General features: G+C 49.5%; 1 protein-coding gene across 1 annotated transcript in view; it reads left to right on the forward strand.

Moving 5' to 3' along the window:
• Nucleotides 1-18,820, forward strand: part of CATSPER3 (cation channel sperm associated 3) — a 44,908-nt gene extending 26,088 nt beyond the window's left edge. Inside the window, exons 3-8 of the mRNA XM_007461374.1 lie at nucleotides 3,534-3,773; nucleotides 15,021-15,203; nucleotides 16,116-16,256; nucleotides 16,616-16,735; nucleotides 17,628-17,785; nucleotides 18,627-18,820. Coding sequence (XP_007461436.1) covers nucleotides 3,534-3,773; nucleotides 15,021-15,203; nucleotides 16,116-16,256; nucleotides 16,616-16,735; nucleotides 17,628-17,785; nucleotides 18,627-18,732 — 948 coding nt within the window. The 3' untranslated portion in view covers nucleotides 18,733-18,820. The remainder of the gene's footprint in view (nucleotides 1-3,533; nucleotides 3,774-15,020; nucleotides 15,204-16,115; nucleotides 16,257-16,615; nucleotides 16,736-17,627; nucleotides 17,786-18,626) is intronic.
• The last annotated feature ends 323 nt before the right edge of the window (nucleotides 18,821-19,143 follow it).

The following is a 19,143-nucleotide window of genomic DNA, read 5'->3' on the forward strand; positions in this document are numbered from 1 at the left end:
TGCAGGTTTCAGAGAGAAATGAAGGGAGTTCAACTACAGCTGGCAATCTGCAGGGTTAGTGGGGCAGCTGTGTCTGCTGCCGCAAGGGGAAGGTAACGTGGGCATCATGGCCACGTAGGCACCCAGCGATTAGACCCAGTACTCCTGTGATGATTTTGGAGTGGTTTCTTCTCTCAACAAGGACAATGGTTGAGGTGATCAGGTAGAGGATGACCACTATGTGGGTTTGGAAGAAATCACTCCAAGGCCAGTTGATAGCCTATATCTCGGTGTGCAGGTAACACACATAGATGATAAAGAATATAGCAGCAAAGATCATCTCAATCAGCAATCAAGGCAGATCAGAATCACCAGGCACAACAGAATCTTAGCAAACAGGAGAATTCCCTTTTGGGTGCTCCAGAAGTTGGTGCTGGCGGCCCAGCACCTGGGAGCCCAAGGGGTGCTCAGAATCTGCTGTGGCAGGGGCTGGGGTCCCTAGGGGCACTGAGGAACTGCTCATGGGTTCGAGGATGCTGCACACCCAGGCATCTTGCCCACGATCTGGCTGGGGAGAGGGCTCAGCGGCAAAGGACCTTAAGTCTGCTTTTTAAATGGCCCTGCAACCTGACTCAAACTTTTTGTACTTTTATACTCTTTGCAGTAGTAAAAAATGGGTAACTGGATAAAGAAATTATAGTATTTTCATAAGTGGAATTGCTAAATAGTGGTGAAACACTAAACTAGGTTTACATATATCAACATGGATGAATCTTATAATTTTAAATGAAAAAATATCGCCCAAAGAATACTGTAATGTATATGCAATTTATGTAGTGTATAAAAAATGCAAAACCATACTATGTACTTTTAGGGATACATATGTGGTAAAAGTATAAAACACATGAGCAAGACATACTCCAGATTTAAAATAGGATTACTTTTGGGGGAAAGGAAGGGGATCTGATCAATGTGAGGCTCTGCCTGTAATGGTAATATTTTATTTCTTAAGCTGGGTGGTGGTATATGGTTGTTCATTATATTATTCTTTATACCTTTTTGTGTATATTAAATGTTTCATTGTAGTTAACAAACATAAAAGTGTATGTAAATGGTTGCCATGTGGAGACCACAAATGTAAGTATACAGGACAAATAACACCACCAGCTGCCCTAATGTTTTCCAAATGGACAGTTGTGGCTTGAGTTACCATTTCCAGTGACAGCATCGACATATTTAAAAGGTGGTGTATCTCAAAAACTTTTCTATTTCCCTCTAGAAATGGAAATAGAAACTCTCTCTAGCCCCCCTTCACCCCACCCCAAACTCATCTCAGTTAAAGGTATCGGTGTTTACCCAGTTGCTCTGTGTGAAGCACTGGAGTCTTCCTTGCCTGCTCTCTACCCTGTGCATCCCTGCGTCCATCAGCAAGTCCTGCCCATCACTGCCCACAAAATACTTCCGGAATCTGTCCTCTTCTCTTCAGCTCCACACTGTCCCCCACTCCAATACAATCTAACCTCGTCTCTTGCCTGGATGATGATTCTTCTACTATCTAGCACCTCCTCCCTAACTTGCCTCCCACTTGCTATTCCTGCCAGTTCCCCCACGGTCTCTTTTCCACGGAGATATCTTAGAAATGTAAATCAGTTCACATCACTCCCTGGCTCAGACTCCTCCAAGGCTGAGGTTAAAGTTCACAGCCCTCACCAGGCCTACAAGGCCCTCCCTACATGGCCCACCCCTCCAACTGCATCTCCTGCTCTGCTCACCCCTTTCTGTTTTGCCGCGCTGGCTTTGCTGTTCCTTTCTCCCCTTAGGGCCCTTGTACTCGCCACTGGGGAGTAGTCTCCCATTTTTTATTATGGCTCCATCCCTGGCTTTAGCGAGGCCTCCACTCAGCACCTTTTCTAAAGTAGCTGCCATGCCTGCCCCTCCCCACCCTGGCCAGCCCCTCTCTCCCCTTTGGCTGTTTCACTTTCCTTCCTGTCTGATGTTTTGTATGTATTTGTTTAAACATTCATTTCCATCTCCCCTACTAGACTGACTGTCAGCTTCCTGGGCATGCTGTGGTGATCTATCCTGCAGACCCTCATTCTCCTAGCCATCGGCGTCGGGCAGATGCGACACCTCAAGAGCTTCTTGGAAGCCAAGAAGCTGGTGTAGCCGTCCCAGGCTTCCCAGGCCATCCTTCCTCCCTGGCTGGGGAAGCAAGGGCCTCCTGGACTCATTTCTCTCTGGCAGGAGGCTTGGTCCCCAGCCGTGGGTGTCTACAGGGGAGAGGGGCCACAGCACAAGCTGAGGGCAGCAGCTAGGCTGGCTAATACTGAACAGGTGGCAGGGTAAATGCCTGCCCCCTCCCCTGGGCCCTTTGCAGTAATCTGGTGAAGCCATTGGGAGCCCTACTGACACCTCAGAATCACAGTGTTACTGATCAGGGATGCAAGCCTGTTGTCTGGGGGGACTGGGGGTAGGGGAGTGGGTGGGCAAGCCAGTCTCCCTTCTGTCTTCCTTTCCTAACTTGGGATTTTGACCAGGTTGGGGCGGGATTCCCTGCCACCCAGGAAACCTCACTATTCCCTCCTTGGGCCTAGACCCAGCCTGCTGATCCGCGGTGTGTGTATTTGAGGGTGGGGTAGAGGGAGTTGCGGTGTGTGCCCTGAGGTTGACCCCAGGTTCTTCAAATGGTTGTTCTTTTGGGGACTAGAGAAACTGGGGTTAGGCCAAACAGAGGCCTTGGTGCTGGTTGGGGATGGGGCCTGCAGAGTCTTAGTTACTGATTTCATTTTCAATAAGTTTAGGTTTGCTACCTTGGTTTCCCAATTAAAAAAAATTAACTTCTAAAAAAAAAAATGAGACTGTCTCATTGTTTCATTTCCCTGTGCCTGAAACAGTGCTTGCTTGGCATGTGGTAGATGCTTGATCAAAGCTTCCTCAGTGAATGAATTCATTGATGATAAGGACAAACTTAGATGACTCAAAAAGTACCTTTTGGTAAAATCAAAGCCACTGGAGTTGTAGATGCAGGAGAAGAATTTGAATAAGATTGTTTCATAAAGTATAAAAGTGGAAAAAAAAAGCAGAATGTTCTTCAAAAGCAGATTAATTAACTGATTTTAAGTATGTGTGATAATAGAATAAATAAAGTAGATGTGTGAGTAGTTCATCTCCTTTCCCAAAAGTCTGTGTATTCAGGTTGGCCAGAAGGCTCTTGGGATCTTCTCTTTGGGAATCGGGTTGCCTGACACGCACCTCCCACCGGGCCTCAATAGTCATTCTGTCCATCGGTCAGTCAGTCATTCCCAAGCTATCTGGGTCAAACCCAGCCCTAAGCTCGGGGCCACAGGGTAGGCAAGGCACAGAAAGAGAAGGGAATCAGGCACATTGTGTCCACTGTATGCCAGGGACTCTGCCTGGGTTTCTCTGCCTTGTGGCTGACTTAGGAGCACCCGCTCCCACCCTCGCCCCACCAACACACACACCTGATTGGGTGGCCCAGGCAGGGGTAAGGTCTGCAGCTTGGTCTGACCCTCCTACCCTTACCACCCATGCAGGTATCAGAGCTCATCTTCGTGTCCATCTATAGCTCCGAGTTCTGCATGAAGCTCTACGTGGACCCCATCAACTACTGGAAGGATGGCTACAACCTGCTAGATGTGATCATTATCATCATCATCTTCATCCCCTACAGTCTCCGCAAGATCAAGGGCAAGCACTACCCCTACCTCAACATCGCCGATGGCGTGCAGTCCCTGCGCATTCTCAAGCTCATCCCCTATAGCCGCGGCATCCGGGTGAGTGACGTGGGATGCCGTGGTTCTGGGAGTGCAGGTGATAGGGCCCGTCTGCCCATCAGCCTCTGATGAAATGATAATTCTGCTACTCTCATGCAGTGACTGAGTCCTCTTGTGTGACAGGTTGATGTTTACCTGTGTTATCTCATTTAATCTTAAAACGATTCTAGGAAAGGTATTAGCTCCATTTTACAGATGAAGAAATTGAGACCCAAGGTCACTCAGCAGTTAGATGCTGGAGCTGAGCTTCGAAAGGTGTGTCTGACTCAAGACCATCTGATCTTTTCCTCTCTCCCATGTGGCAAAGTGACTGATTTTCTTATGGTCCAGACCCTTTGGACTACATGCCCAGGAGTCTCCAGCTTTTTGGTGGCTTCGGCCACTCACTGCTTTCCCCGAACGATTGAAAAATCTGCTGCTTCTCTTGATGGGAATGGTCTCATGACTTGTTCAGGCAGCTCTGGAAGTGCTGCTCCTGCCGAGAGGGCAGAGGGTGGCCAGTCTTTACTTGGCTCAGAGGTTTCAGAACAAACCTCAGAGATGCCCCAAACGTGCCCTCAGGTGTTCATCCTGGACATGGCATGTTTGCCCTGGCTCCGGTCAGTACCCATGCTTCTCCAGGAAGGGGCTGGTTTGGACCTATTCGACAAGTTAGGGTGTGTCAGCCTGTTCTGCTGAGAGGTTGCCCCTAGGCCAGCCTGGTGTCTGTCTGTCTAGGGCTTAGGTCCGACACTCAGGGAGCCCAAGGGAGCCCCAAGCCTGAGTGGAGAATAGGCACATGTTAAAGAGCTCCCCCTCCTGCAGACCCCGTGCATTCAGGTCTTGCTCTCACGTGGTCACATACCCGTGCGTGTCCCCTCGCAGGATGGGAGCATGGTCCCATCCTCCTGCTTCTCTTCACGGCAAGGCTTCCTTACCTGTCATTTGTGTCCGGGCTTCCTCCCTCCTCTCCCCAGTAACTAGCCCCTCTGGGGTTGCCAGCAGCCTCCTGTCGCCGCTTTCTCCTGGTTTCCCTCCAGCCTCTTAGGCATAACTTCTCGGGTGCGTGTTTTCTTTGCCTTGCCCACGAGTGTGGTTTTCTCAGGACTGTGTCCTGAGCTCTCTTCTCTTCTCACTCTGTATTCTCTTTGGGTGACCTTTTGCACTTGTCAGGGGCCTTCACCTGCCCACGCCACTTTCTTTGAACTGCAGACCTAACTGCTTCCTGGATAGCTCACATACTCCTCAAACTCAACGTGTCTTAACCGGAAGTCTTCACTCTTCTCTCACCCCCACCCTCCAATCCCAAGACCTGGCTCCTCCTCCTGTATTTTGTCTGTTGGGGATGGGTGCCTCCTGTCAAGTCAACTGCCAAGTCATAAGTTGGAGTGTCGGCTTTGAGCTCTCTCTCTCAAAGTCCTATAGCCTGGCCTCCTAGATAGTTCTTGGCTTGTTCACATCTTTTCACTCCAACAGCCATCATTTTTTCTCCATCACCATTCACCTTTCCATGGGTTCCTGCAATGGCTTCCCACACTACTGAGAGCCCTGGAGCAGAAATGCCTCAGCAGCTGGAGGAATCTCTAAAGTGCACCTCGAGTCATGGCACCACTCCTTTTACGCTTGAGAGTGACTCCCCTTGTTCGTGGGCTAGAGGCAGACCCTATAATGTGTCCTAGAAGTGGGGAAGGGAGTGTCTGAGGTGCTGGCCTATGGAGTCTATGTCAGGGAGGGATGAGAATAAGGTAGGTGGACAGGAAAGAAGACTGGAGCTCTCTGGGAGGTGAGTGCCAGGTGGCGGGCACCTCGGAGTGAGGGAGTAATCAGACAGTGGGGGCTATAGCCATTTCTTCGGGTATGGGGCACCAAGGGAGCAGGGGCCTAAAGTGATTCAAGGGTCGCTGGAGATGAGGAAGTCAAGGGGCGAAGAGGCCTGGGGGTTGGTGGATGTCCACAGAGATGCTGAAGGCCCCCAGGATGACAGCAGGGTGGGGTGGAGCCATTCCGAGATGCAACAGGGCGTGGGAAGGTGGAAGGTTGGCCCTGCCCAGAGGCAGGGGCTTTGCCCATGGAGGCTGGGGCTCCGAGGATAAAGTAGGGGATGGTCTCCTGAATCAGGTGAGTGGGGGATGAGCAGCCTGCCTCTAGAGGGCTGCTGGGGAGCGATGTCCTCAGGCAAGAGAGGGTTTACAGGGAAGGCCAGGAGAGAGATCACTGTAGAATGAGGGTGCCAGAGGCCTGCGGGAGTCATGAGAGGAAGGTGGTGCACTGAGGGAAGGGAAGTCCAGGGCTGTGCGGGGAGGAGGAAGCAGAAAGGACTGGTGGCAGGAGGGGCTTCCATCTTGGGGAGTGGGGGGGAGGGGCAGTGACCCGGATTGTCCCTTGTGAGGCTGAGGGCACGAGCCGCCTGCTGAGTGCATTGTGTGATGGCAGCCTGGTCAGAGGGGAAGGCCTGGAGGTGCCTGGGTCTTGGTGCCCGGCAGGGACAGCCCAGGGATCTAGTGAAGGGCACACAGCCCTCCCCACTGGCCAAGGCCTATCCCAGAGCTCAGCCTGGCTTGCTTGGTGACCGAAGGCCTCTGCTCGGCCTTTGGTCCATGTGGTCACGCAGACACCCAAGGGCACGCAAACACAGCATGTTCATACGCATACAGTCCATGTTTGAACCCAAGGTCTTTCTGTCATTAAGCAGAGCCTTGTATCCAAAAGTTGTTCCCTGGGGAACCATCAGACCCCCTGGTTGTAGCTCTTCTATGGGTTTTGGGATGTCCCTGGACCCCCAAAGTGACTCTGGATTGCATGCCCTCTGTACACCAGCCTGGCCAGCTGGCCAGGGGAGCTGGAGGTGCCAACGGTGGAGCCTTGCACCTCTGTGCTGATTTATATTCATTGAGGTCTAGATGAGGCTCTAACAGAGCTGCAGCTCAGTGCCCAGAGCTGGCATTCTGGCACATTCTTGACTCCTGTTCCCTGATGAATTAAGATGACATTCTGCCTTCCACCTCATGGCAATAAACCTGCACCATGAAGAAATAATTCCTTGCTGTTTTGCACACAGAGAAACTCTGTTAGCTGGGTAACCAAGGGCCACACTGTCCTTGTGCATCTGCATTCCAGCCTGAAGAACCACCTTCAGACACCGGGCTGCAAGTGAGAGCATCAGCCTCGCCTCCCTCCCTGCCTGCTCCTCTTTGGGGTGCATCACTTGCCGCCCACTAGAGCGGCAGGGCCCAAGTACCTGCCCTGACAAGAGGTCCTCTCCATGCCCAGAATGCCCCAAGGCCAGGAGGGCAGCCCTAGCGTGATTCAGAGCCCAGGACAGCTGAACTGGGGGCTAGGAGTTGATTCCCCAAAGAATTTGGGAATTCAGAATCAGGCACCTACTGGGGGCCAGACTGTAGGCCTAGAAAGTGCAGGACTTCCTCAGGGAAGGAGCTACCAGCCTATGGGGATCTGGGTAAACATCCATGGGACTAGATTTCTTTTTTTTTTATACATCTTTATTAGAGTATAACTGCTTTACAATGTTGTGTTAGTTTCTGCTGTACAACAAAGCGAATCAGCTATATGAATACATATATCCCCATATCCCCTCCCTCTTGTGCCTCCCTCCCACCCTACCTATCCCACCCCTCTAGGTGGTCACAAAGCACCGAGATGATCTCCCTGAGCTATGCAGTTGCTTCCCACTAGCTAGCTATTATACATCTGGTAGCGTATATATGTCCGTGCTACTCTCTCACTACATCCCAGCCTCCCTTTCCCCCACTGTGTCCTCAAGTCCGTTCTCTACATCTGCATCTTTATTCCTGCCCTGCCACTAGGTTCATCAGTATGATTTTTCTAGATTCCAAATACATGCTTTAGCATACGGTATTTGTTTTACTCTTTTTGACTTACTTCACTCTGTATGACAGTCTCTAGGTCCATCCACCTCACTACAAATAACTCAATTTCATTCCTTTTTATGAGTGAGTAATATTCCGTAGTATATATGTGCCACATCTTCTTTATCCAGTCATCTGTCGATGGACATTTAGGTTGCTTCCATGACCTGGCTATTGTAAATAGTGCTGCAATGAACATTGGGGTGCATGTGTCTTTTTGAATTATGGTTTTCTCAGGGTATATGCCCAGTAGTGGGATTGCTGGGTCATATGGTAGTTCTATTTTTAGATTTTTAAGGGACCTCCGTACTGTTCTCCTTAGTGGCTGTACCAATTTACGTTCCCACCAACAGTGCAAGAGGGTTCCCTTTTCTCCACACCCTCTCCAGCATTTGTTGTTCGTAGATTTTCTGATGATGCCTGTTCTGACCGGTGTGAGGTGATACCTTATTGTAGTTTTCATTTGCATTTCTCTAATAATTAGTGATGTTGAGCAGCTTTTCATGTGCCTCTTGGCCATGTGTATGTCTTCTTTGGAGAGATGTCTACTTAGGTCTTCTGCCCACTTTTGAATTGGGCTGTTTGTTTTTTTTAATATTGAGCTGTATGAGCTGTTTATATATTTTGGAGATTAATCTTTTGTCTGTTGATTCATTTGCAAATATTTTCTCCCATTCTGAGGGCTGTCTTTTCGTCCTGTTTATAGTTTCCTTTGCTGTGCAAAAGCTTTGAAGTTTCATTAGGTCCCATTTGTTTACTTCCGTTTTTATTTCCAGTACTCTAGAGGTGGGTCAAAAAAAGATCTTGCTGTGATTTATGTCAAAGAGTGTTCTTCCTATGTTTTCCTCTAAGAGTTTTATAGTGTCCAGTCTTACATTTAGGTTTTTAATCCATTTTGAGTTTATTTTGTGCATGGTGTTAGCGAGTGTTCTAATTTCATTCTTTTACATGTAGCTGTCCAGTTTTCCCAGCACCACTTATTGAAGAGACTGTCTTTTCTTCATTGTATATCCTTTCCTCCTTGTCATAGATTAGTTGACCATAGGTATGTGAGTTCATCTCTGGGCCTTCTATCCTGTTCCATTGATCTATATTTCTGTTTTTGTGCCTTGTTGTCTTGATTACTGTAGCTTTGTAGTATAGTCTGAAATCAGGGAGTCTGATTCTTCCAGCTCCGTTTTTTTTCCTTCAAGATTGCTTTGGCCATTCGGGATGTTTTGTGTCTCCATACAAAATTTTTTTTTTTTTTTTTTTTTCAGTACACGGGCCTCTCAGTGTTGTGGCTTCTCCTGTTGTGGAGCACAGGCTCTGGACACGCAGGCTCAGCGGCCATGGCTCATGGGCCCAGCCGCTCCATGGCATGTGGGATCTTCCCGGACCGGGGCACGAACCCATGTCCCCTGCATTGGCAGGAGGACTCTCAACCACTGCGCCACCAGTGAAGCCCTCCATACAAATTTTAAGATTTTTTTTTTCTAGTTCTGTAAAAAATGCTGTTGGTAATTTGATAGGGATTGCATTAATCTGTAGATTGCTTTGGGCATTATAGTCATTTTCACAATATTGATTCTTCCAATCTAAGAACATGGTATATCTCTCCATCTGTTTGTGTCATTTCATCTTTAATTTCTTTATCAGTGTCTTATAGGTTTCTGAGTACAGGTCTTTTACCTCCTTAGGTAAGTTTATTCCTAGGTATTTTATTCTTTTTGTTGCGTGGTAAATGGGAATGGTGAATGGGTTGTTTCCTTAATTTCTCTTTCTGATCTTTCATTGTCAGTGTGTAGGAATGCAAGAGATTTCTATGCATTAATTTTCTATCCTGCAACCTTACCAAATTCATTGATTAGCTCTAGTAGTTTTCTGGTGGCATCTTTAGGATTCTCTATGTATAGTATCATGTCATCTGCAAACAGTGACAGTTTTACTCCTTCTTTTCTGATTTGTATTCCTTTTATTTTTCTTCTCCTATTGCCTTGGCTAGGATTTCCAAAACTATGTTGAATAATAGTGGTGAGAGTGGACATCCTTGTCTTGTTCCTGATCTTATAGGAAATGCTTTCAGTTTCTCACCATTGAGAATGATGTTTGCTGTGGGTTTTTCATAGGTGACCTTTATTATGTTGAGATAGGTTCCCTCTATGCCCACTTTCTGGAGAGTTTTTATCATAAATCGTGTTGAATTTTGTCAAATGCTTTTTTCTGCATCTATTGATGATCATATGGTTTTTATTCTTCAGTCTGTTAATATGGTGTATCACATTGATTGACTTGCGTATATTGAAGAACCCTTGCCTCTCTGGGATAAATCCTACTTGATCATGGTGTATGATCCTTTGAATGTATTGTTGGATTCTGTTTGCTAGTATTTTGTTGAGGATTTTTACATCTATATTCATCAGTGATATTGGTCTTTAATTTTCTTTTTTTTGTAGTGTCTCTGTCTGGTTTGGGTATCAGGGTGATGGTGGCCTCATAGAATGAGTTTTGGGAGTATTTTGGAAGAGTTTTAGAAGGATATGTGTTAGCTCATCTCTAAATGCTTGATAGAATTCACCTGTGAAGCCATCTGGCCCTGGGATTTTGTTTGTTGGAGGATTTTTTTTTTTTTCCCACGGTATGCGGGCCTCTCACTGTTGTGGCCTCTCCCGTTGCGGAACACAGGCTCCGGAGGCGCAGGTTCAGCGGCCATGGCTCACAGGCCCAGCCGCTCCGTGGCATGTGGGATCTTCCCTGACCGGGGCACGAACCCGTGTCCCCTGCATCGGCAGGCGGACTCTCAACCACTGCGCCACCAGGGAAACCCTGTTGGAGGATTTTTAATCACAGTTTCAATTTCAGTGCTCATGATTGGTCTGTTCATATTTTCTATTTCTTCCTGATTCAGTCTTGGAAGGTTGTACTTTTCTAAGAATTTGTCCATTTCTTCCAGGTTGTCCATTTTACTGGCATATAGTTGCTTATAGTAGTCTCTCACAATCCTTTGTATTTCTGCAGTGTCAGTTGTTACTTCTTTTTAATTTCTAATTCTTTTGATTTGAGTCTTCTCTCTTCTTTTCCTGATGAGTCTGGCTAATGGTTTATCCATTTTGTTTATCTTCCAAAGAACCAGCTTTTAGTTTTATTAATCTTTGCTATTGTTTCCTTCATTTCTTTTTGATTTATTTCTGATCTGATTTATGATTTCTTTCCTTCTGCTAGCTTTGGGTGTTTTTTTTTGTTCTTTCTCTAACTGCTTTAGGTGTAAGGTTATGTTGTTTATTTGAGATTTTTCTTGTTTCTTTTTCTTTCCTTTTTGTTTTTTTGGCTGTGTTGGGTCTTCGTGGCTGCCCGTGGGCTTTCTGTAGATGCAGCGAGCAAGGGCCACTCTTCATTGCAGTGCACGGGTTTCTCATGGCAGTGGCTTCTCTTGTTGTGGAGCATGGGCTCTATCTAGGTACATGGGATTAGTAGCTGTGGCTTGCATGGCACAGGGGCTTAGTTGCTCCGTGGCATGTGGGATCTTTCCAGACCAGATATCAAACTCGTGTCCCCTGCATCGGCAGGTGGATTCTTAACCACTGTGCCACCAGGGAAGTCCCTCTTGTTTCTTGAAGTAGGATTGTATTGCTGTCAACTTCCCTCTTAGAACTGCTTTAGCTGCATCCCATAAGTTTTGTGTTGTTGTGTTTTCATTGTCATTTGTTTCTAGGTAGTTTTTGATTTCCTGTTTGATTTCTTCAGTGATCTCTTGGTTATCTAGTAGCATGCTGTTTAACCTCCATGTGTTTGTATTTTTTACAGTTTTTTTCCCCTGTAACTGATATCTAGTCTCATAGCGATGTGGTCGGAAAAGATGCTTGGTACGATTTCAATTTTCTTAAATTTACCAAGGCTTGATTTGTGACCCAAGATGTGATCTATCCTGGAGAACGTTCCATGTGCACTTGAGAAGAAAGTGTATTCTGTTGTTTCTGGATGGAATGTCCTATAAATATCAATTAAGTCCATCTGATCTAATGTATCATTTAAAGCTTGTGTTTCCTTATTTATTTTCTGTTTAGATGTTCTGTTTGTTGGTATAAGTGAGGTGTTAAAGTCCCCTGCTATTATTGTGTTACTATTGATTTCCACTTTTATGGCTGTTAGCATTTGCCTTATGTATTGAGGTGCTCCTATGTTGGGTGCATAAAGATTTTTAATTGTTATATCTTCTTCTTGGTTTGATCCCTTGATCATTATGTAGCATCCTTCCTTGTCTCTTGTAATAATGTTTATTTTGAAGTCTCTTTTGTCTGATATGAGTATTGCTACTCTAGCTTTCTTTTGATTTCCATTTGCATGGAATATCTTTTTCCATTCCCTCACTTTCAGTCTGTATGTGTCCCTTGGTCTGAAGTGGGTCTTTTGTAGACAGCGTATAAACGGGTCTTGTTTTTGTATCCATTCAGCCAGTGTATGTCTTTTGGTGGGGGCATTTAATCCATTTACATTTAAGGTAGTTATCGCTATGTATGTTCCTATTAGCATTTTCTTAGTTGTTTTGGGTTTGTTATTGTACGTCTTTTCCTTCTCTTGTGTTTCCTGCCTAGGGAAGTTCCTTTAGCATTTGTTGTAAAGCTGGTTTGGTGGTGCTTATTTTTCTTAACTTTTGCTTGTCTGTAAATGTTTTAATTTCTCCTTCAAATCTGAATGAGATCCTTGCTGGGTAGAGTAATCTTGGTTGTAGTTTCTTCCCTTTCATCATTTTAAATATGTCCTGCCAGTCCCTTCTGGCTTGCAGAGTTTCTGCTGAAAGATCAGCTGTTAACCTCATGGGGATTCCCTTGTAAGTTATCTGTTGCTTTTCCCTTGCTGCTTTTAATATTTTTTCTTTGTATTTAATTTTTGACAGTTTGATTAATATGTGTCTCGGTGTGTTTCTCCTTGGGTTTATCCTGTAAGGGACTCTCTGCGCTTCCTGGATTTGATTGACTTTTTCCTTTCCCATGTTGTGGAAGTTTTCGACTGTAATCTCTTCAAGTATTTCCTTAGACCCTTTCTTTTTCTCAGACCCTTTCTTTTTCTCTTCTTCTTCTTGGACCCCTATACTTCGAATGTTGGTGCATTTAATGTTGTCCCAGAGGTCTCTGAGACTGTCCTCAATTCTTTTCATTCTTTTTTCTTTATTCTGCCCCGTGGCAGTTATTTCCACCATTTTATCTTCCAGCTCACTCATCCGTTCTTCTGTCTCAGTTATTCTGCTATTGATCCCTTCTAGAGTATTTTTCATTTCAATTACTGTGTTGTTCATCACTGTTTGTTTGCTCTTTAGTTCTTCTAGCTCCTTGTTAAACGTTTCTTGTGTTTTCTCCATTCTATTTCCAAGAATTTGGATCATCTTTACTATCATTACTCTGAGTTCTTTTTCAGGTAGACTGCCTGTCTCCTCTTCATTTGTTTGGTCTTGTGGGTTTTTACCTTGCTCCTCATCTGCTGCATATTTTTATGTCTTCTCATTTTGTTTAACTTACTGTGTTTGGGGTCTCCTTTATGCAGGCTGCAGGATCGTAGCTCCTCTTACTTCTGTTGTCTGCTCCCAGTGGGTGAGGTTGGTCCAGTGGCTTGAGTAGGCTTCCTGGTGGGGGTGACTGGTGCTTGTGTTCTGGTGGGTGGGGCTGTATCTTGCCCCTCCGATGGGCAGTGCTGCATCTGGTGGTGTGTTTTGGGGTGTCTGTGAGCTCAGTATGACTTTAGGCAGCCTGACTGCTGGTGGGTGGGGTTGTGTTCCTGTCTTGCCGGTTGTTTGGCATGAGGCGTCCAGCATTGGAGCTTGCTTGCCCTTGGGTGGAGTCGGGTCTTAGTGTTGGGGTGGAGACCTCTGGGAGAGCTCTCACTGATTAATATTCCACGGGGCTGGGAGTTCTCTGGTGGTCCAACATCCTGGACTCAGCTCTCCCACCTTGGAGGCTCATTCCTGGGACTAGATTTCTGAACCTTCTAGAGTGCAGAATAATGGGGCCTGTCTGGATAGTGCTTGAAGAATGTGGCCAAGACCAGCAGTCAGGAGTCAGCCCCACACAGGCTTCCGGAGAGCGTGACTTTTTCTGCACGGCTGTTCTCGAGGCTGCTTGGCTTTCACCTCGGGTGGCACTGGGCCTGTGCACTAGCCTGGAAGTGGGAGACCCAACCGGGGCCTCTCCCTCATCCTTCCAAGGTACCTCAGGTTCTTCCACGTGGCCCTGACCCTCCACACCCTGAAGATGTCACCTGCAGGCTGTGTCCCATTGCAGCCTTTTCATGAGTTCTTACCTCTTCAGTCTTAGCAGTCTTGGGAAAGAAGTTCTGTCTCTCTTGCAGGATTGGAGGCAATTTTTTACAGCTCAGTTCTTTTGGAATTAATCCCTAAACACTGATTTTTCTTCCCCCAAGGAGGGGAGGGGGGCATCGGGTGTGCATTCACCCTTGCAGGCAGCTGCCAAAGTGGTCCACATACAGGGCAGCCCCAGTGCTCCTGGGTTGTCTCTCTGTTTTGCACTTTACCCCAGACTGTCAAAACTTCACTGTCCTGTGTCCCAGCTCCACCAGTACCTCCTTTCCTACTGCTAAGTCAATAAATAGTATCTTGGCTTAGAAAGAGGGGCTTTTGTGGTTGACTGTGGTGGCACAAGGCAAGGGGCTGGAGAATGTGTTCCTGCTCTGCCGTTCTAGCAGAGTGTGACTGTGACCAAGGCATTTTGCTTCTTTGAGCCTCTGATCCTGCATCTTGAAATGGGAACATCTTCCTACCTTGACATGGTATCTGTGACAGTATCAAGGTAGCTGAACATGTATATGCAAGAGTCCAGGGCATGGAGGAGGAGCGATGAGGCATGGGAGATAAGACAAACACCCATCTCATGGGGGAAGACTGAGGTCACAAGGTGGAGACCTGCCTGTGAAATGGGGCCCAGAAGAATTGAGAAGTCCTCTTCCTCTCAGCCTTCTGCATTCCCACTCCCAGGGTAGTTCCCATACTCCTCCTCGGCTTGGAAGAGCATTCAGGGCTGGCGCCCAGCTGAGGGGCAGGAGCAGGGCACCTTAGGATGACCACAGAGGCAGGCTGGGGTTCAAGTGGAGTGCTTACTGGTGCTGATGGGGAGACTGCACGAGACCTGGGACACCATGGGCGATCCACCCATGGGCAACTGAGCGTGGAGGCCAGGCATTGATGAACCACTCTTAGGTTGGTCCAGCCCTCAGTCTGGGCACAGTTCCCATTCATTCACTCATTCATTCATCCAACCATTTATGGAGCATCTGCCATGTGCCAGGCAAGGCACTGGATTCTGGGGCAGCTGGTGTTGGGACAGGCTGGACCCCTGACCTCTGAGTCCAACCCAGCCTTGCAGTCTGGCCTAGCCCCAGTGCCTGTGCCTTGCAGACACTCATCACTGCCGTGGGGCAGACAGCCTGCACCGTGGCCTCCGTGCTCGTCCTGCTCTTCGTCCTGATGTACGTCTTCGCTGTCCTGGGCTTCTGCCTATTTGGAGTTCCAGAGAGTGCTGACCTGAATAACTGGGGGAACCTGGCTCTGGCCTTCTTTACCCTCTTCAGCTTGGCCACGGTACCGTGTTTGGGAGCAGTGGTAGGGGTAGGGGACTTGAGAAGGGACTGGCAGCTGGTGAGGGCGTGTGGACTTGCTGGGCCTCACTTGGGGCCTTTCCCATGTTCAGACACTTAGCTGGGCTGGGGAAGCTGGGGGCTGGCCGCCTAGGACTAAGGATAGGCCAGTGCCCTGGCCAGGAGTTCATCACTATCTCTAATCTTTTGACTCCCTAGAGCATTTTTTTTTTTTTTTTTTTCCTGTACGCGGGCCTCTCACTGCTGTGGCCTCTCCCGTTGCGGAGCACAGGCTCTGGACGCGCAGGTTCAGCGGCCATGGCTCACGGGTCCAGCTGCTCCGGGATCTTCCCGGACCGGGGCACGAACCCGTGTCTGCTGCATCGGCAGGCGGACTCTCAACCACTGTGCCACCAGGGAAGCCCCCTAGAGCATTCTTATTTGTCCCACAGGGGTGTAAAACTTTCAAAAAGTTTTCAAAAGACAATTCATTCAGATTAATTTAGAAGGGAAACCCATGTCACATAGCCTTTTTGGGAACAGGCTGTCACAAAGCCACCCAGAAGAAGCCTGGAAAGCCCAAGTCTCAAAGTCTAGATTCTGTTGGACTCTGGAAAGATTGGGGTCTTTCCAAAGGAGGGCCTGGCAGAGAGGCATTGTCTTTTGGGGAGGGATGGAAGGCCTTTTGGAGGAGAGCCCTTAGGGCACCTTGATCAGAAGTGCCCCCACCCAGTGGTGCCATGCAGCTCCAGGCCAGCATGTATACCCTGGAGTCAGAGGATTAGGGGCTGTCGCAGGGCTGATGTGGAAGGAAGCCGGCCTGCTCCTCGGTGGGGCTGGGGCTCCCCACGGTGGGTGAGAGGAGGCCTGCCGCTCTGGGCCTAGGCGCTCAGCATACCCTGCCTTGCCTGAGCAGGTGGATGGCTGGACAGACCTGCAGCAGCAGCTGGATGCCCGGAATTTTACTCTGAGCCGTTCATTCACCATCATCTTCATCTTGCTTGCCTCCTTCGTCTTCCTTAGCATGTTCGTGGGTGTGATGATCATTCACACTGAGGTGAGGTGGTGCTTGTAAGGATGGGGGAGTGGTAAGTGTGGCAGGTGGGTGGGCCGAGTCTCAAGGGAGGACCCTGAACTATCTCCCTCCCGAAGTGGGGGCGGGGGGATGACCAGGCTCTACCCCAGCCTGCCTCTTTCCCCTGAGCCCTGCATTTTCCCTCCCTCATGATGGTGGCCTGCAGGGTAGGTGCTTGGGAAGCCACTGCAGCTACAGTTGGCGGCTTGAGCTGGGGGCTGGCCTGTGAGGGGATCCTCCTGCTGAGGGACCTGAGCAGCACTGGGAGTCTGGGGAGGAAGGAAGATGGGAGTGGTGCGCACTGAGAGCCCACATCTTACCTCCATCCTCCCACCCTCTAGGACTCTGTCAAAAAGTTTGAGCGGGAGCTGATGCTAGAGAGACACATGACACTCATGGAAGAAAAGCGTGTGATTTTGAAGCGGCAGCAGGAGGAGGTCAGCAAGCTGATGCAGACACAGGTAAGTGGTCTCCACAGGCCGGCGGACAAACAGAGGGACGGTCAGGGCTGAAGGAATGGTCAGGAAGATGGGCCTTGGGGCCTGCGTGGAGGGCGGGTGGCCTTAGGCATTTGTGGCATTTGGTAAGTCAGCTACTCACCCCACGCCGTACTTTTCAGAGTCAGATGTTATTCTCTGCATTTTTGTATTTCTCTGGACCTCTTCAAGTGCTGAATGTTGTGATCATAATATTTCCCTCCTTCATGGGCAAAACTCCATTGCTGGGCCCTTTGCCTGGAGCACTCTTGTTCCTGAAGACTCACTGGGTGCCAGGCAGGCTTGATCGCCGTCCGCTGAGTGGGCGAGGCCACGGAGGCTCTGACAGGTGTTACTAATCTCAGTTTTTCTAAACTGGAACAAGAGTGAGCACACTGGGCTGGAGATTTTCTGTCGAGCATGATACAACTGTGAGGGGCTGGGGGAGAGTCCTCTCTTTTCGGCCGAAGTGCTCTGAGCTGCCGGGGTGCTCGGGTTGTGAACAGCATGCTGCCCCTTTCTCCGCCAAGTGGCCGTTGCCTCCCTCCTCAGCCTCGTCTCTGAGGTGGAGACGCCCACCTGTCTCGGTGTGCCCAAGGTTTGTCCAGAACAGGGTGAAATGCTGAGCCGCGCTCAGGCTCTCACCGATTCCTTCCCGTGTCACCCGTCCTCACATCAGGGATGGTGGCTCACCAGGTGACCTCAGTCAGGGGGGTCCAGGCCCAGAAGGGGTTGGGGTGAACTGTGATTGGACTCAGGACTCATCCTGGGGCCAAGGTCAGGCCTCTGCCTGGGCCCCACGTGGAGAGCCCCCAGGTCACTGTGCAGCCCGGTCACTACCTCCTCATCCTTGCTCTCTTTATGCTTCCCTCTCTAGAAGAATGTTGACCACAAAAGTTTCACTGAGCTGGTGGAGAAGTTTAAGAAGACCCTGCGGCACACTGACCCCATGGTCTTGGATGATTTTGGCACTAGCCTACCCTTCATTGATGTCTACTTGTCCACTCTGGACAACCAGGATGCTACCATCTACAGGTCAGTCCCAGCCCCGCTGACCCGGCCCCAGGCCCAGGGGGGCAATGGCTGATGTGCAGGGCGGGTAGGGCGAGGCCCTTCCTGGTGGTGTGCAGGGGCTGGGCTGCTGTGCGGACGGGCCTGTGGCTGGGGGAGACTCTGCCCACTGGCCTCCCCAGCCCACCCTGACCTGTTTTTAAATACTGGCTCCTCTGACTCTCCAAGACCCTCCTCACCAAGCACTTTTCAGAGGGCCGAGAGAACGCCGCTGGCTGGCAAGTCAGAAGCTGAAGCCCCTGGCTTAGTGCTGTGTGACTCTGGCAAAGTCTTTGTCCCTTTCCCACCCGGCACAGGAGGGGCTGACTATGGAAGCAATGTGTGTGAAGCTCTGAGCTTGGCCTGGCCCAGGGCTGTGCTCAGTGTGAGTTAGCTGGGGTCCTTCTGGCCGTTACTTGCAGGAAGGGGAGGTGCACGATTAGCCTGGTTTCTCAACAAAAGCTTCCTTGAGGGCTTTGCAGACTGGAGGAACTAAAAGGAGGGGATCTAGGAATGGCCAGTGTTGGCCCAGGCGTGGACCAGGCAGCGTCTGGGCACCTCCACGGGCTCACCTCGCTCCGAGCCCAGGAGTCTGTTGCCTCCCACCTGACACATGCGGCGAAATGACTTTACTCCTGGGGCCACAGGTAGAGTGGCACAGCCGGGCTCCCAGCCCAGCCCTATGTGGCTCCGAAGTCCTTGCTCTTCCCTGACCCCACACCTACCAGGAGTGGTGAATGTGCGGGTGCGAGAGTGCCGCGGGCAGGGCCAGGGCGGCGTGGAGCCCGCTCGCCAGCTCCGGCCTGCCCTCCTCCTCCACTTCCAGGCTTCGGGAGCTGTATTACGAGACCGTGCACGTGCTGAGCCTGATGCTTGAAGACTTGCCCCAGAAGAAGCAGCCCCAGTCCTTGGAGAAGGTCGAGGAGAAGTAATGGATGTGGACACCCAGGCACCGAGGGCCTCGCAGGCTGCGACACCCTGTCCCGCCAACTAAACACGGGTTTTCTGAGTCGGCCTCTTCACGGTTGCTTTGATCATGGCATTTCTCCACCTTTGGGAATTGGGCCTGAGTGATGCCCACGAAGTCTGATTCCTCCCTCACGTGACACAGCCAGACCTTGGGAGTAGGGAGTGGGGAGAGGGAGCCTCAAGGCCCACCCTGACCAGAAGGCACACCTGGGGTCCACACTGGCTCTCTCCTCCTTTGACCCCAGCATCAAGGACCCACCGGGTTCCTGGGAAAGCCACCTGAGGACCCCAGACCGAGAAGGGCTTCTAGCCGCCCCATAAGAGTGCGTGGCTCCTTTGAGCTGGTGTGGCCCTACTGATCCTGGAAGCTCTGC

This window comes from Lipotes vexillifer, unplaced genomic scaffold (genome assembly GCF_000442215.2).
Source record: "Lipotes vexillifer unplaced genomic scaffold, Lipotes_vexillifer_v1.1 scaffold217, whole genome shotgun sequence".
Lineage (NCBI taxonomy): Eukaryota > Metazoa > Chordata > Mammalia > Artiodactyla > Lipotidae > Lipotes > Lipotes vexillifer.